Source organism: Haemaphysalis longicornis, unplaced genomic scaffold, assembly GCF_048455015.1.
Source record: "Haemaphysalis longicornis isolate Haplotype H1 unplaced genomic scaffold, Haemaphysalis longicornis Haplotype H1 scaffold_8, whole genome shotgun sequence".
Lineage (NCBI taxonomy): Eukaryota > Metazoa > Arthropoda > Arachnida > Ixodida > Ixodidae > Haemaphysalis > Haemaphysalis longicornis.
Window position 1 is genome coordinate 184,911,538 of NW_027526445.1, and position 17,563 is coordinate 184,929,100.

Consider the following 17,563-nt stretch of genomic DNA (forward strand, 5'->3'; position numbering starts at 1 on the left):
GTGCGCGTCACCATTTTAGAGCGCCTAAATTGTTTTGCAACACAAGCTTCTCGAGTTAAAAATAATGACTGTTTATTAAAATATCTAAATTTTTGCTAATAAGCAACTTATTTTTTCAAAAATTTAATTCAAACGTTCACAGGGCATTTTTTAGAGGGCGGGCCCGTAGCAGAAAACAAGTATGGCCGCCTCCTTTCCAATGGGTTATCAGCCGAGCGAGTAAGGTCGACTCGTCTTCCGAGGATGACATTATGGCTCCGGCTGAAAATACGGGAAGCAGCTGCACCAGTGCCATACTGTGGTCCTTTATGTTGGCGCTCACCTACGTGGGCAGCCTGTACATCTGGAGGACGAAGGATCACAGGTAAGCGGTTTTCACCTCCCACTGCCAGCGGTGATCGCGAAATGCTTTTTGTGCCGGCCTTGTTTGTTCCACGAAATAGAGCCGCTACATTTGTCTTCCAGTAGAATTATGTACAAGTGCACCGTATATTTACACTATCCGACTTTTAAAATGGCATACTTTAACGACACCAGGAGTGACGGATGACGCGATCCGGAGATTCCGTGGAAAAAGGTCAACAAACGCAGAGGAAGTGAGTGACCCGCGATCGCGGTTACCCAGGCGTGAACTTTGTTTATCTTGTGAGCGTGACTGCGCGGGACGACTCCTGTAATGTCGCGTTCCTTTCGCGGCTTCGCGTGTGATCGCGCTGCTCGACGCTCTTGTCGTCGGAAGACTGAATTCTCGCCGTCGCCGACGTTGTTCGCAGGGATCACCCGACCACCATAAAGAAAAGATTCATCAGCGTCTTCGCCATCATATGCGTCTCCCCTCTCTTCGTGGTTTTTGGCGCCGACCTGGCTCACTTCAAGAAGGTGAGCCGATCATATTGTGGACGTTGGACTAAGCACTTCTGACATCAATTCTATCGTTCTCGCTCTTCTTTTAACCCTTTCAGCCCTGATTTTATTTTATTTCGTGGGAAAAAATGTTTTCTGTGTGTTTTGCTAAATTTCAGGTCCCGTGATCCCACAGACAAAAAAGTAAAGCAGCTAGTGCAGGCTTTACCTAATTTATTAATCATACAAGGCATCTGGCAATTAAAAATTTTATGCAGAGCAGAAAAAACACTTATTTTTATTTTATTTTATTACCACGGAGCCTACAGACAAAAAAAACGAACTTCGCAGTGCATGTATTTATAGATTTACAAGCGTGGACCTCTGTTTTTCTGCCTCAACGTCGTCATTTTCTTCTTCACTGGAGTTTCGTCTTCTTTGTATCTTCCAGCTCTGCTCAAACTAAACAATGGGGATGTCTGTCTCAGTACACCCCTTTGAAAAACAATTCCCCAGAGAAATAGCTGTTTTGGTTTCGTTGTTTATGCACTAGATGAACTTTTACAAGGCAGTCAAGAGAGGAAAGGAGTAAAGGTCGTCCTGGGAGACAAATTCTTTAGTCTGCCACTTTTTACTCTCTCCCTCCCTCTGCTGAACAGAATGCCAGCGTACCTGCTGTGATGGGCCTTCGCTTTGCCGGGCTGATACAAGCCATTGTTCTGCCACTAGTTCTTACCATGGTGAGTCCGTCTACTTGCATTGTGACTCAGCTCTCTTGACACGCGATGTGAATGATAGCCAATACAATGCTTCGTCCCTGATGTAGTTCTCAGAGGCCGCACTTTAGAAAATTTTTGGTTCCTTCAAATGGAAAGACTAAAAGGGGCTAAACAGACAAAGACGAAGTAGATGCAAAGAACACATTGGCGCCTGTATGTGTTCTTTGTGTCTACTTTGTCTTCGTCTGTTTAGCACCCATTTTATTTTTTCAAGTAAGCATCAACCAACTAGCTCCACAAGTTTTGTTAAGTGATATTCCCTCAAATGCTCTCCTCCTCTTGATGCTCAGCCAGACAAGCAGTAGATGAAAAAAAAAAAAAAAAAAAGCATTTTCCTAGCCTGTAGGTTTTGCCTATGTCATTGTAAAGACATAAGATGGATAATTACAGCTGTCATTTCTCTCTTGTTTTCCATCCATTCTTACATGATACGTGAAAGGAAATTTTGCATATCGTGAGAAGGACAGCCTATCAAGTTATTAAAGAAGGACCTTGAAAAGGAGTAAAAAACACCCACACTTCCCTAGCATGACGGCTGGTGGCAGAGTGAATCACATAGCCGATTACACCAGTTCTCTCAAGCCGCTGCTTGTCATACATAAACAAACCCCGGGAGTTACGAAAGGCCAGAGGTCACGCGTCTCCCTGAATAAATCTTGTGACTGTAGTTGCATGACAATACAAAACATGTGACTGAAATCTAAACTGAAACAAATGTTACCACCAATCGTAGGGAGAGGACATGCTTAATGCTTAAAAGCGGAAGTTTGTGCCGTTTAGAAAAATGGGTGCTCCTCAGAAGTTTGTGAATGGATTTATCTTACATTTACATGTACCTACCTTGCTGTTTGTTTCAGAAAAACACTTATACAGGCTCTACCAATCCTATCTCACCGTTCACAGTTTCATCATCATCATCATCAGCCTATTTAAATTTAAGTCCGTTGCAGGTCGAAGGCATCTCCCATTGATCTCCTGCCAGTCCTGTCCTGTGCCACTCGAGTTCATTCTTCGCCTTTGAGTTTCTTTATTTCATCCCTCCATCGAGCTATTCGCCTTCCCCTTGTAGTTCCGTCTCTGGGCATCCACTCTGTTACGCTAATTGCCCACAGGTTGTCGGTTTGCCTCGCTACATGGCCAGCCCAAGTCCATTTCTTTTCCTTTATTTCTACTACGATATCGTCAACTCTAGTGTGTTCTCTGATCCCGGTAGCTCGTTTCTTGTCCCTCAGTGTTATTCCTAACATTATTCGTTCCATGGCACGTTGAGCCAACCTAAGTTTGCGCTCTAGTTGTTTAGTATGGCGCCAAGTTTCAGCTCCCTATGTCATCACCTTCAGTATGCACTGGTTGTAGATTTTTCTTTTGAGTGATAGAGGTAGCTTACTTTTTATTATCTGGGAGTGCTTGCCGAGTGCTCCCCAGCCCAGACCTATTCTGCACCAAATTTCTTTCACATGGTTGGGGTAAGCAACCTGTCCAACATTGTTTTATAGTCTTTCACTTGTTCTAGCGTTTCGTTACATATGCTGAAGAGGGCGCTTGCGGCATGTTTATTAATCGTTACTTTAGATTTATTCATGTTTTTTAGCCCCACAGCCAAGCTTTCCAATTGCAGTCCGTCAAGCATTTTCTGCAGATGTTCTGCACACTCACTCAGCAGGATTGTGTCATCTGCAAACCTTAAATGGCTCAAGTATTCTCCATTTATCCTTAATCCTATGTTTTCCCAGTCAAGCTTTCTGAATGCCCCCTCCTGACTTGCTGTGAACAATTTTGGTGAGCTGGTATCTCCGTCTTACTCCCTTTCGGATCAGAAATTCGTCGCTTGGCTTGTGAACGATTATCCTGCCCGTACACCTCTTATATATGTCTACTAGAAGTCTTATGTAGGTCTCCTCTATTCTTTGGTTGTCGCTGTCGCTTCCAGCACGGCTGCATTGTTTAGTGAAGGTCTCCTCTATTCTTTGTTTTGTCGCTGTCGCTTCCAGCACGGCTGCATTGTTTAGTGAACGTAATGCTTTTCATAGTCTATAAATGCCATGTGAAGGAGTTTATTTCAGTTTTCTTATAGTTTGGGACATCGCAAATAATAGTGTGGGAAAATGTATGGGCCTGCAAAACCTGTGTTCAAGCTTTCGGCATTTGGCATTTTCTGTGTCATTAAGCAACTGCTGTTGGTGCTAGGGGCATATTTTATGCACGGCACTGTAATCTGTCGATAGAGGAGAGCCTGTTTCTGTACTTTAGTGTCCCTCTTTAGAGGTACCACCATGACCTGTTTGCTCGCGGGGATTGTCTAATGTACATGTGCTTGTTTGTTTGAAACGCAGGTGCTGTTTGCTGGCCCTCTAGTGCTACACTATTTTGACGGAGTCTGGAGCCTCTACCTGGGCAAGTGCACAATCGTTTGCGTGATTGCGTTATTTGTTGGCATTAAGATTTATAGTAATATATACGAGTTTGTTTTATTCGAAAGAGCTCGTTTTCTGTAGTGCTCCCAGCGCTTGTCCAGAAGCAAACGATGCTTTATTCACTGCATAATTATTCAATTTAGGTTAAAATTTTGATTCTCCCGCCAAATTGTGTGTTTCAACGATGTCTGCAATGACATCATAAGAACGGATCTCCAAGCTAAACTTGGTGTGAAGCGGATACTTGTTTACCGTAGTCTACCTGGATGGTACCACCATATCGCAGCGGGCCGTTTTCTGCCCTTGCTTTGTTTTTGACCGTAATTGTACCTGGCTTGTTTTTGTTCAGGGAGAAAATAATCGTTTCGTGAAGCATGGTGTTCGCTCGACAAATATGTTCCTGTAAGACGCTGTCGCTTATGCCAATAGGCCAGTGTCATCTGAGACAACCCCAAAGCCCCTCAGTTCTGTGCAGCTAAAACAAGCATAGTGTGCCCAGTACCAACAGCAGTACGCATCGGTACTTCTATGTTTACGTGTGCTTTGGTAACTTGCACTGTTTATCCCACAATTCTTACTGCTATACAAAGAGTGTGCCCTAAATGTACAGGGGGGATTGAAAAATACGAACAACAGAGCACACAGCCTCCTACGCATGCCGAACCGTCTGGCTGCACTGTCAGTAAACTGCGCGCAGGCATAGTTCTTTCAGAGCGTTTGAGAGTGTGGCCTATTGTTAGGGGAAATGCTTGATAAAGAAGCGACGCCGGTAATTTATTTTGAGGCGCCTCTGTCGCCACTGAGCGTCCTGTTATCTACTACATTCGGGAGCCAAGCGCGCAGCAGGCTGATTGCAGCTAGCATGATGCCGTTCAACGATCATCCCTCTCAGTGGCGATGCAGCGTGAAAAGGCGCCTCAGAATGAACAACCGGGGTTGCTTCTTGATCAAGCATTTCCCATAAATGTAGTCCACACTCTCATACGCTCTCGAAGAAGTGCAGCATGCGTTGGAGGCTGTGCGCTCCATGGTTCGTATTTCTTTTAATCCCCCCTGTAAGCACAAATAGCTCGTTCGGCAAGCTTATAAGCCCTGCCTAATTTGCATTTGCTTTTGTGGGCCTCAGCCAATCGCAGAGCTGGGCACAGATGACATCATAGGTTCTGTAGCGGGAAATGAGCCAGTGGGTCGCATGGTCATTACCTTTTTTTTACTAATTATGTAGCTTATTTGAGCGAAGTGTGCGTTAAAAGTGGTGTCAGTATGGTTCTAACGAGGCAACTTTTCAAATGAACCAAACTCGTGCTTTGTCTGCAGGGCTCCTTTAAACTGCCGAGAAGCGCAATGTTTTTACTTGGCATGGCTTGCCAACAAGCTTAAGTTAAGCAATAATTGCCTGTGGATGGAAAAACTCTAATTATTGTTCTTAAAAAACTGGTTAAACGTATTTTATCAGTAGAAAGGGAAGGGCAGTAAAAGGCTGCTTCGGCAGGAATCAGGAAGACGATGGGACAGTGCACTGTCCCATTGTCTTGCTGTGCCTTCATTCCCCCCAGCGCTCTTTTAGTTATGTTTATAAAGCCTCGTCCAGCCTGAACAAGAAGAAAAGAAAGGCTGACAGTTACAATGCTCCGTAATGCGGAATTCGACTGGACAAAGTATGTTGAAGCAAAGAACTTCAGACAGGCATACATGTACGGTTATAGATCACTTTTATTCTTCACATATTACTCATTCGTTACTGCAGCAGCACGTGCAGCATTTTCGTCATCACGGGCAGCATTTCCGTCATCACGGGGAGCGATCGCGTCATTAGAGAATGCACGACCGTGCGTGCTGCTCTGGCGTTATCTCGCAGCGCATCGCCGCTACCAAGTTTGTATCGCGTGGCGACCTCAGCATACTGCCTTCCCCCCCTCACACTTTTGCCATACTTTCCTCCGCTGCTTTCCTGCTCGCTCTTCTTGTCCATCTTCGATGCCCGCTTCATTCGTTCGGTTACAATGAGGCCGACAGCAACGCAAAACCACAGGAGCGGGCGCTTAAGAGCTGCACTCTAAAAAATGTTGCTTGTTGTTACCTTTGTTGTGAAGGGCAACGAGAAGGCATGTTGCAAGCCAAGCCAAGTAAGAAAGAAATGGTTCTAGCTTCTACGGCAGCTCTCATGATTGGACGCAACTTCAGCAACAGATTTCCCTCTGGTATACGTTAGGACGAAACTCTGATTTATTTAATACTTAAACGGAAGAAATCCTGAGAAGTTTTTGGATGCAATCGTTCCCTCTCAACTTTGTAATCGCTTATGTTTTCTGTAACTGCAGAGCCGCGCTACTGGTACTCCAACCTGAAGAACCTCATCTGGCTTCGGAACCACGTGGTGGTAAGTGGACTAAAACCGCACTCTGTAATGCACACTCAAAGAAATGGGCAAGCTTTACTCATAGCACTCAATGGCACTTTTTGGAATTTTTAGCCCTGTTCGCCTTTTGCTGGCCTTACGTCAACTAGTAACTTGCAATCGTTATCATCACCAGAGCAGCTGCAGTGACTCGTCCATTCGCACACTGTGCAGGCTCCCCTGTCGGAGGAGTTCACGTTCCGTGCCTGCATGCTTCCCATTCTGGTGCCTTGCTTGGGCCACCGAGCCGCTGTTGTCATCTGTCCGCTGTTCTTCGGTGTTGGTGAGTCCGGCTGGCGGCAGTGTTGCTGTTGTTGTTGTCCAGTGCAGACAATCGCCACAACTGTAAGGAGTGAAGAAAACACATCTGAATTTGTATGGGCATCGGACTGGGGTCTCCAGAGTTGGGGCTCAGTGTGCTACCACCATAGAGTTTCATTAATAAATACTAGAGGTACAGCAAAAGCCTTGTCACAAGAGACACTCCAGGGACCCGGGAAACATGTGTCTTGTAACCAAGGTCTCTTGTAACGAAAAATTCTGAAAACAGTGCGGAGTCGAACATGACCACTTTCAATATCAAAGCGTGTTCAGACAGGTCGGCAGGAAAATTCTCACTATGCCTTAAGAAAGTCATTCACTGTGGTTCTAGGGACTGCAGATTGTATTAGCTTCATTCCCAACTTTTGTAGGTAAAGCACTTCTGTAGGTAAACTGCCCCCACAATACCCTCGTCATCATTCCCCTCCTTTGGTTCATCCTATAGGGCACCGCTTACTTGCGCGAGGATCACATGATCTGTAGGCTCCTCAAACACACAAGGTCCACATCTATAGACACAAACTCCTCAAAAGTTTCTGGAACCTCTGCAGTCTTTTGGATGCATATCCAAGCTTCATCTTCAGGGCAGTTTTCCACAAGGTCCTTCATATAAGGCTGCCCTTTCATCGTGTCTCTTCTAATTAGTGAGGAATTTACTCTAGGGAGCCAAAAAAGTTGCCCTTAGTAACAGAGCGTTTCTTGTAATCATGTCTCTTGTATGCAATGTTGCTAACATTGTGAACATAGGAAAAACAACCAAACCATTTTCAAATGTCTCTTATAACCAAGTATCTCTTGTAACAGTCTCTCTTGTAATGTGGTTCTATTGTAAATGTGGCACTAGTGTGTAGGCGAACCACGTAGGCGAACAAACAAATAAATAAATAAAAGTAACCTCATTGCAGTTCCTTCGCAGAAGCATAAAATCACTCCTTGACATTAATGGTCTTAGCTCCTCTTGCAAGGCATTGGTAGGAACAGAATGCGACAGTTCCAGATGTCACCTCCTTTTGTTGCCTTTTTTCAAACGCAGCAAAGCATGACAAGTTTGCACTCACATAACGTTGTAAAGCAGTTTTCCAGTGGTGGTACTTTTGTGTGGCAATTATCTGCCTTTTTGTACACTAGTTCAGTGCTTAGTTTTGCATTTGTGGGATGTTTTTCATTTCCTCTGTAACGCCAATGCACTGTGCAATGTGTCTGAAATTTAATGCGCCCTCTCGTGCTCTTGCCTGCACAGATTTTTGGGTTCTCAGACTCGATCAAGCTGTTCTTATAGCTTTTTAGCAGCAAAAACTTCTAAGAGATGTTGAAATTTTGAATTGAATGTTTGGACTGAATGAGTGAAAAAAAAAGAAAGGAAAGTGTACGTGCTAATAGTTCCCATTCGGAGCGCTTATTTGAGGCGCTGGTAATCGATTCATTATCATCACTGTGTTTCAAATATCAAAAAGAAACATGAATATTTCGATGGAGCGTGACGCAACTAACTCTTGACGACTGAATAGTGGCAACCTCCAAGGGTCTCCACTATGTGGGTCCAAAGCCTGACGTCGTCTAACCCTTGTTTGTGCATTTCTTTCAGCTCATTTTCATCATCTCATCGAGAAGTTGACGAGGACAAACAACATCAAGCTGGCTGTCATGCAGTCCGGTGAGGGGTGACATCATTGCTTTTCACTTCATGAACCGTCCACACGGGTTGTACCACTCCCACCAAAGATGAGCTGTGCTCGTCCACGCTAAAACAAGCGCTTGCGCGCTACCGCAGTCCAGCTACCCTAAATATGTTGGATTATTTATCATGTTGGTCATGCTTAGCATGTTGCTTATCATGTTAGCTTATTTTGAATCTGTTTTATCCATTATACACTTTATTTTACTATCGTTTGACAACTTGACGACAGGAGATGTTGGCGTCTCTTGTCGCTTCACGGCAGGAGACGCCGACATCCCAACCCCTAAGCTGCTTCGCCCCTAAAAAACTTAATTTAACCCTTTTGCTCCCATTGGCGAGTAAAGTCGTCATGAGATTTTGTACTGAGATGACTGATAAGGAGTATAGTTGTCATCGGTCATGACGACTCTACTCGCCATCAATCATTTTGGAGCCCGGATGGTGCTTTTTTGCAAGACACTGTGGCCATGCAGCGAAGCCATCTTCAAGCAATATTTTTTACACAATGAAACAAAGGAACGTTATTTCATCGAAATAATGGTGCCATGTGAAGCCATCTTAGAGCAATCTTTTTAGAGAAATAAAGGAATGTTAGAGGAATAAAGAGAAATAAAGGAACTTTAGAAGAATAAAGAGAAATAGAGGAACATTAGAGAAATAAAGGAACATTATTTCATTGAAGTAATGGTGCCGTTTTATTCAGAAAGAAAAGCGAAGAACATTTTCCGGCAAATTTTGTACATTTTTCTTTTTTTTTTTTTTGACTGTACGGAAAGGGTTAAGGATTTTGGAAGCATCTTGCATGCTCATTTGTGGGGCTTCTGCTTTAAAGAGACTTCAGGCAGGCGTGTTTGTGTATATGCAAATGACAACCTAGAGCAGCACCTCTTGACTTTAATTTTTAATGCGTCCACATTTTTTTTTTCTCTTCTTTTTTTCCAGTGTTCCAGTTTGCGTACACGACCATCTTTGGTGCCTACTCAGTCTACCTGTTTCTCAGGACAGGTTCGTTTCTTTCACTCCTTACTGTTGCACTTTGTTTTAGCAGTGATGAAACTTTGAAATCAGCTAATATTCAAAAACAAGCACCCACAAAAAATCCAGCGACAAATTTTGCCCCTGAAAAGGAAGAGAATTTTAAGGTGCTAGCTTTTATACATTTGTGTTGTTCCTATCTTGCCTTTTTACTGCTCATTTTGGAATAGGATACTTTCCTTAACTCTTTCGCTACCGCAGAAAATTGACCAATTTTGGGGGGTCCAAGAAAACATTTTTTTTTCTGCTAAAAAATTATTTAGGCACTAATTGCAGGAGCACAAAATGCAGATTATTTAACGGCCTTTCCAATAACACCAGTTTTTTAAAGGTTTTCATATATCATAGTTGTGAAAAAAAATATCAAAATCAAAAGTTTTGTCAAGTTGTCGAAAAAAATGATAAAAAAGGAGTTGTGTATATCAAACCACCGGTAGTAGAAAAAAATTAGAATATACATTTTGCAGGGAAACATTTCAAAAACACACCCTAAAAAAAATGTCCACTTGCGCGGAACAGTTTTTCAGATATAAAAAAAAAATGTTAGCACGCACGGTGCTCGTGTCATGCGGTGAAGCCCAACCTCTAATTCAAACTGTGCAATTTTGGGTGGTTCCTTGGAATAAATCTGGCGGTTTGACGTTATCAGAGGCACCAATTTGCCCCCACATAACGTAAAAACATCTTGTCAATGGCTGACTTTGCATTTACAGCGAGCACAATATTTCGGACAAGCACGCGATGCAGAAAAAAACATGCATGAAGTTGAAAACGGAACGCCGTGGCTGATGTTTGTTGTCGTTCACGGTCAGTTATCTCTCAAAACATAAAGCTGAGCTTTATTATCATCTTCTTACTCGCAATTGTAGCCTTGCTCGCAAAAATGAGGTACGATGAGCTAGAATCGTCCCCTGCGATCTTTGGCCGAGTAGCAGTCGCGCGCTAAAAAAGATCAGCACAACGAGCCTCCTCTATTGCAGCGCCACCTAACATTTTTTAAATGAAACAGTACAAAAACTTATCAGAGACTCCGTCCGAATAGACAGTTCAACTAAGCAGCAACATTAGACACCCGGATATACCCTCGCATGAAAACGAAACTGGAAGGCGAACAGCTGGCAGTGTTGTTCCGGTTTGAAGCGCTGTCCTCGGCGGAACAGATATCTGGCGACTGGGTGTGACCTTTTGACTTGCATCTGAAGTTCTTATCGCAGAAATCGGGTTAGGGTGGGGGGGAAATGAGGAGCGGCGTGCTTTGTTCGAGGATCAGTCGCGGACGCTTCAGGCGCCATGACAGTTAGCCTTGAAGTTGGGTAACTGCGTAGTTGCGCTAAATATGAATTTCGCGATGCAGAAACGAAACCGAAACTGTTGTAAACTGTTTGGGAATGGTCCTGGGGTAAGTAGAACTACCCGAGTACTTAGGACAACTTGCGCAAAGGCAATAAAACTGCCTAAAATCATAAAGTAGCTTTGCAACCAGGCACTGCTTGACATTTTCAGCCGATTTCTGGGATTATTACTGTCAGAGCGTGAACCTGACGATTGAAAATCGTTTGCTAGTTCCCCATTCACGCCCTGATAGCAAAAAACAAGCGCTGGTGCAGAGTAATTACGAGTTGCACACATTCTTCGTTGGTAGCCTTGAGGCGCGATGACCACGCCCCTTTTCCACAACCAGGTGATTCAAAAGCGTGTCAAAAATCACGTTTCCGTTGCAAAAATGAAAACAAAACTGATTTTGAAAGGCCATTTTCTGATCTAACTCCGAACAGCTTTACTTGTTCGAGAAACGCCTGGAACGCTATGAAAAGGCGCTCCCAAAAGTATCGATCAAATTGATCGATTTTGATAGGCGCGGTAGCGAAAGAGTTAATTCAACCTCATCATCATCAGCCTACTCATGTCCACTGAAAGACGAAGGCCTCTCCCATAAGTTTCCACCGACTGTGCTGCTGTCCGAATCCATTCTTTGCCCCACAAATTGTTTATCTCAATCCCCCATCAAGACTTCCACGTGTCCTTTCCTCTAGTCTCATAACGTGATGAAAGAGCGTATTTGTAGTTGGCAGGAATGGATAAGCTAAGCCGATTTTTCTTCCACCCATAAAGGGGTCATGCAGGCACTACACCTGTTTGTTTTATTCGAAAGATTTAGTGTTGTCTAGGGCCCTCAGTGCTTGCCCGGCAGCAAACGATGCTTTGTTCACTGAGAAATTTAACTGAAACATTTTAAGCCAAAATTTTGATTCTCCCGCTTAATTGTGTGCGTTCATGGCGTCAACAATGCAGTATCCAAAGCAAGGCCTCAAAACTAGAGATAGTCTGCTGACCAGGACTGCTACCAACTCACAGACGGCCGTTTGCTTATCTTGTTTATCGCCCACTTCCACAGATGGCGCTGCAATACTGCTGAAGTGCCAGTGTTTGCACTTTGCTTCTGGTTGGGCTTCTTTACCTGCCGTATTTTTATTAGGGTTCACGCATATTGTGTCCTAAAACAAAAGCGGTGACTCGACAAACATGGTCACGTAAGTGACTGTGCCGCTTATGTCAGTTGGTCAGTGTTGTGTCAGACAAGCCCAACGCACCCGACGGCTGTGTTAGGCAGTGTCAGCTGGCAAAGTGCCGCACTAACCGCTTTGGTGTTTACATGTTCATTCAGAACTTTAATTGTTCACTCCACAACTCTTACTGCTATAAAAAGAATGTAAGTGCTAAAATAGCTCGTTCATCAAGCTTAAAAGCCCTGCCTAATTTGTATTTTGCTTTCGCCGTCCTCAGCCAATTGCACAGCTGGGCATATATGACATCATAGGTTCTGTTGTGGGAAATGAGCGAGTGGGTCGCATGGCCATTCGCTTTTTTCCTAATTATGGGGCTTATTTGAGCGAAGTTTACGTTAAAAGTGGTGTCAGTGCGATTCTAACGAGGCAATCTTGCGAATGAACCAAACTTGTGTTTTGTCTGCATGGCCCCTTTCAAAACTATCATGCTACATTTGTGTGGGTATGCATTGGCAGGATGAAAGAAAACAAGAAAACAAATCAGAACCAGTAAAAAACTTATAGTCTCCCAACAATAATGAAATCACGACAGATCTCTCCCTTTTTGCAAGGAATCAGGTATGGAAAGAACAAAGCAGTACAAATTACTTGCCCTCCATAAACCAGAGTTTACTGGAAGGAGTCATTTGTTTTGTTCTTTGCGGACGTTTCTTGTACATGACACTTGCAGATGTTGCCTTTCTTCTTCGGTATCTTAGAAATTGAGCTAAATGCAATACACATTTTCTCTTCAGTGTCCAGCCTCTGGCTTTTGTAGCCTCAGTAGTGATAGCAGGCGTCTGGTTGAATGCAGGCAACTTGGGCTTTCTTTTCCCAAAGGAGGCATCTTCTTGACATCCTCAGCAACAGAAATGCAAAACAGGCAAACTAGCAGTGTTACTACGTAGTTGAAAAGAAGCCGTATCCATTTAGCAAGTTTACAGCTGAATTAAGACGTAAAAACAGCCCTCTAGTACTGTTAGTAGTACTGTTAGGTTTGAGGATTCACAGTCTGAACAACAAGTTGCCTCTGATTGGCTATAACGTGGAATCAACCAATTGGAAACTTCCGAAAAGTATCTGCTACCTCCAATCCAGTCTGACGTGCTTTGTCAACTGCTGTTGAAAATGTAAGCAAATAGTAGTGGCTGCTTGAGTAGTTGGTGGCAGAGAAATTTGTTGGACTTATTTGTGATCATGTTTAAAGGGACTGTAAAGTAATTTATATATATTGTCTTGAGTACCTTACTAGGTTGAGGCCTAGAATGTGCAGGCCTTGTTCTGACCTTTCTCGGCCAATTTATGTGCTTTTTTAGTGAAGAAAATGGCCGCGTATCTGCTCCTTTCGTTGCAAATGTCAACGAAAGACAATACTCTTTCGTCAACATTTGCCGTGTAAAGGCCTCCCTTTTCTTTCCCACTCACCTCTCATGCTGTTCCTCTCCCGTGTCGCCCCTCCCAAGATAACATGCTAGAGGTTTGCTAAAAAATTTACCACGTTCCCCTGCTCCAAGTCGGGTGCCTTGATGCCAGCGCTGCCGTATGGCGGAGACGCGCGTGAATCGAGGCAACCTACTTCAACTTTTGTATAACCACGTTGCCCTACTCCATGAGCGTTCTAAGCAGAACGTGGAACCAGTCCAGTGGAACCTTTGTTGCTGTTGCCGTTTGATTTCTTAAAATGCCTCCAGGAGCTATAGGAGTGCAGGCAACAGCAGGTGACGGTTTTCTGAAGTTGATGGAGTATTTCATTTGCTATCGCAAAAACCAAGCATCCATGAGTTTTTTTAATAAAGAAACACTGCAAATATCACTTACATTTTTATTTTCTGCCTGATGTTTGTGTAATGCCTTGCTCTTGTTCAACAATGTTGACAAGTATGATCATTGACACCTGACTTGCACAATTAGATTTGGCTGTGGGTTTCACTTTGGCCGGATGGCTGAATCGAGTCACAGGCAGACAGACCAAAATTTCTGCGTTTAAGTAGTCCAAGAAAAACTATCGTATTAAAAAAAAAGCAATGTAAAGTGCCATCTCTCTTGAATAATCATCCATGCCTATGTAGTGGTTATGGCTACTGTGACATTGAAACTGGGGGGAGGTCAGACAATGGAAGGATGTGATAGTGTGAAAACCCACTGCAAACTAGCGTGATATCGTTACAGTAGATGTTGTGGTGGCTACGTTCAACACGTGGTATGTTTTCTACTCTGCCACACGGTAGACAAATGAAGGCTCTAAAATAGTCTGATAATGGATTATGCAGGCAGAATGCAGCCACAGGTAAGGCTTTGGTAAATTCACTTCACTCTCCGTCTAAGCTCTTCCAGTGCTTTTGGTTGGTTGATTGGTTTATGCAGGCAAAGTGTTGCAGTCCACTTCTTCGGAAACCCCCGCTATCACAAATACCTCCACAAGACCCCTCATATACCTGTAAAGTGGTATACATCAAGCCTTCTTAAGGGCAGCTTCATTACTAAGTGCAAATGCATCGCTGGAAGACGATTATCGGGGGCAATTTAAGGAGTGGGATTCTCTTATTAATGGTATTTTCGTATCAAGCATTACAGATGGACAGACGCATTTCTTCGTGTAGTCCACCTAGGAATGCTTACACATTTAAAAAGAAAGCACAAGCGTACACCCTGCAGCAGTAGTGCATTGGCCACCAACCCACACCCTAGTTGGTGGCGTGATGTAGGTAAAAGAATGCATCCTCCTCTCTCCCTCTCCTCCCCCCCTTCTGTTCTCAGGCCACTTTGTGGCGCCCTTTGTGGCGCACGCCTTCTGCAACCACATGGGCTTCCCGGACGTGTCGGAGGTGTTTGGCTACAAGCAGCCCCGCCTCAGCCTCCTCCTCCTCGCCTTCCTGGTCGGCCTGCTCGGCTGGGCCTCCCTGCTGGGGCCCCTCACCCAGCCGCACCTCTACTCCAACGAGCTCTACGCTCCCCAGCAGGCCTCCTCCGCCTCTCCCTCCTTATGATGATGACCATGATGATGGGGCGCCCGCTAGACAAAGAAAGGAAGGCCACGGGAAATTCTGAGAGACGACTCCTCTCTCTCTCTCTTTCCCTTCTCCTTTCTCTAGTTTTATCTCAAATTTAGATTGCTAAAGACATCCTCGTGTGATTGAGTTCACATGGATCAGGATTGGCTTCTTTCCTCTCTTGGCCCTGTCACTGCCTTGTCTTGGATTGGAACAGCTTAAAGCATCTCAAGTTGCTTTGCACTGAGGCGTGTGTGCAATTGCTTTAGGTAAATTAACTTAACCTTGTAGAGCAACAAGCACAGTCAAGTGGGGGATTGAAAGCTTGGCTGTCTTTGCGCTGGCATCAACGCCTTGTCTTGGATTCAAACGGCTTGCGATGTCCCACCAAGCTTTGCGCTGCAGTCAAATGAACAGGGCAGCAGATTGGGATCAGCATCTTCACTTTTCCTTGGCTCTGTCGTCAATGCCTTTTCTGTGGTGTGGCATAGGCGTTTACATATCCATGATGGTTTTAAGAAGGAAGAGAAACAGAGAGAGAGAGAGAGAGAGAGAGAAAAAAATTGAGGAGGGGATATGCAAACAGAAGTCAACATTGTTTTGGTTAACAGAAAGTCTCCTTTCTGTTGAAGGTCAAGTTTTTCAAGGCTGAACTTTGACGTGTCAGGTTGTAATTTGAGGTGGTGATGTGGCCTGGCTGCGAAGCCATGCCCAGAGTGCAATGATGCGATAATCACGACAGACACAAACAGAAGAAGACAGAGCGCGTAGCAGTGGTGCTGATGTGTGACTTGCCTTTCCTGTTCAACCCTCAATCTTGTGGTTCAGGGCCATGCTTTGAAGCCACACTTTATACGCTGTAAAAGCATGGGGCGAGAAGTCACTTTCACATGTATAAGGTGGAGGTTTTTCATCCGAAGGGCATTAACTGCACTTGCCACGCGGACGATGCACATTTTGTCTATTTATTGCATTTCGCTACTTTCTGAGTGACTGTATTTTAAGATGCCTGCATGGTTAACCTTTTTTGAAAGTTCGTCACGTACATTAGCGTTGTTTTTGCAAAGCCCCAAAAAATGAGCTGAGGCAAGAAATGTGTCAGAATCAGCTCAAAATTCATGATTAATACAAAAACAAAACTTGGGGGGGTGATCAGTTTTAATGTCGCCTGAAGTTAACATTGATTTGCATTATCAAACGATTTAAGTTGACTCAGTTGTGAATGATTCATTGATTTTACCTATTTAATTAGTTGTGTTATCAAGGCTTTTGCATTGGGTATGTCTCTTCTGCAAATGTTCAATTGGGCTTACGTGAACTTTGGTGCAAACATAAACTACGCCATACATCACAAATGCAGTGGTCTCAGCTTTAAGAGGCGACATTGTGAAGCACACACACACAAAAAGAAAGGAATCAGTGGTGCAAGATGCCAGAACAACAGCTACAACTGAATGTGTTCTGCTCAAGTTTACAAGAAGTTGCCATACAGGGTGTTTTGACATTATTTGAGCGACTATATAGCTTTTTTTATTATAAAATTGCCCACTCAGTTGCATTCAAATTTTGTCCAATTATACGAAATAAACAGCACTTAGCTGTTTGTTTCTTAATAAAATAAACCAGTTTTTTTTCATATGTGGATCCCAGCTCAATGACTGGTGAATTGACATATGGTGACGTCACCTGTCTTTGCAAAAAACAAAAAAAAAACGAACATTTCGAAAAGGAGTGCGGGAGAGTTTTATGTTAGCAATGATGATAGGTGGCGCTGCTTTTCCACTGCATCTGTTCACCAGTTATTTTAGCTGATTCTATCATTGGTAAAATCTGTTCCGTTTCGAAATGAACAGCTAAGTGGAATTGACAGTCTTGGTGTCATATAAATTAGTAGATGACAAAATGTGCCCTTTGTGCAAAACTTGATTGCAGTCAAGCGAGCTCTTTCTATTGAAAAGAGGTTTTCAAGTTGCTCAAACAACGTTGCGACGCCCTGTGTGAGCACTTATTTTTGCGCTTTTCAATTCTGTTAAAACAGCACTAGCTTATCGGACATGCTTCATGTCTCTCACTGGCATGTCTTGAGTGCTTCCCTGTCAAGAGATCGTCAAGTGCTGATGGCAGTAAGTGCCTTGTAGAGGCAGGATTCAACTTCTATTCCACTATGACTTACTTTTATTTTTTGTAGGCCAACTTCACTGCAACTGGAATTTCAGGCACAGCTGGTTTACATTTGCCAACCCTGAGTAATAGATTAGTTTATTTATCTGAAGCTAGCCATCAACCCGCAACCTTTCGCACTGATTTTAGTTTCCTGTTTGTTGTTATTGAAGGTGGCAGCTTGAGTGACCATTTTTTTGATACAGGGTTCTGTAGGTACTACAAGTTGTGCGCATAAAAAGTTGTCGTATTAGTAAAAAGAGGTTTTGAGGGCGTTGTTTCAGCATTGTCATTGTTCAGAACAACACGCTGGTTGTGAAAATGCGTAACTTACAAATTGAATCGACGGGAAAAAAATCCTGTTTTTCCTTGTAACGTTTTTTTTAGAACCTATTTCTG

At 43.7% G+C, this 17,563-nt stretch overlaps 1 protein-coding gene across 1 annotated transcript; it reads left to right on the plus strand.

The window, feature by feature from the left end:
- Nucleotides 1-159: 159 nt before the first annotated feature.
- Nucleotides 160-16,070, plus strand: Sras (Ras converting CAAX endopeptidase Sras). The gene is made up of 9 exons (XM_077680991.1): nt 160-364; nt 774-879; nt 1,503-1,583; nt 3,956-4,016; nt 6,358-6,416; nt 6,609-6,717; nt 8,341-8,409; nt 9,376-9,438; nt 14,772-16,070. Exons 1-9 carry the CDS (start codon nt 252-254, stop codon nt 14,999-15,001), a joined length of 891 nt encoding a protein of 296 aa, XP_077537117.1. The 5' UTR covers nt 160-251; the 3' UTR covers nt 15,002-16,070.
- The last annotated feature ends 1,493 nt before the right edge of the window (nt 16,071-17,563 follow it).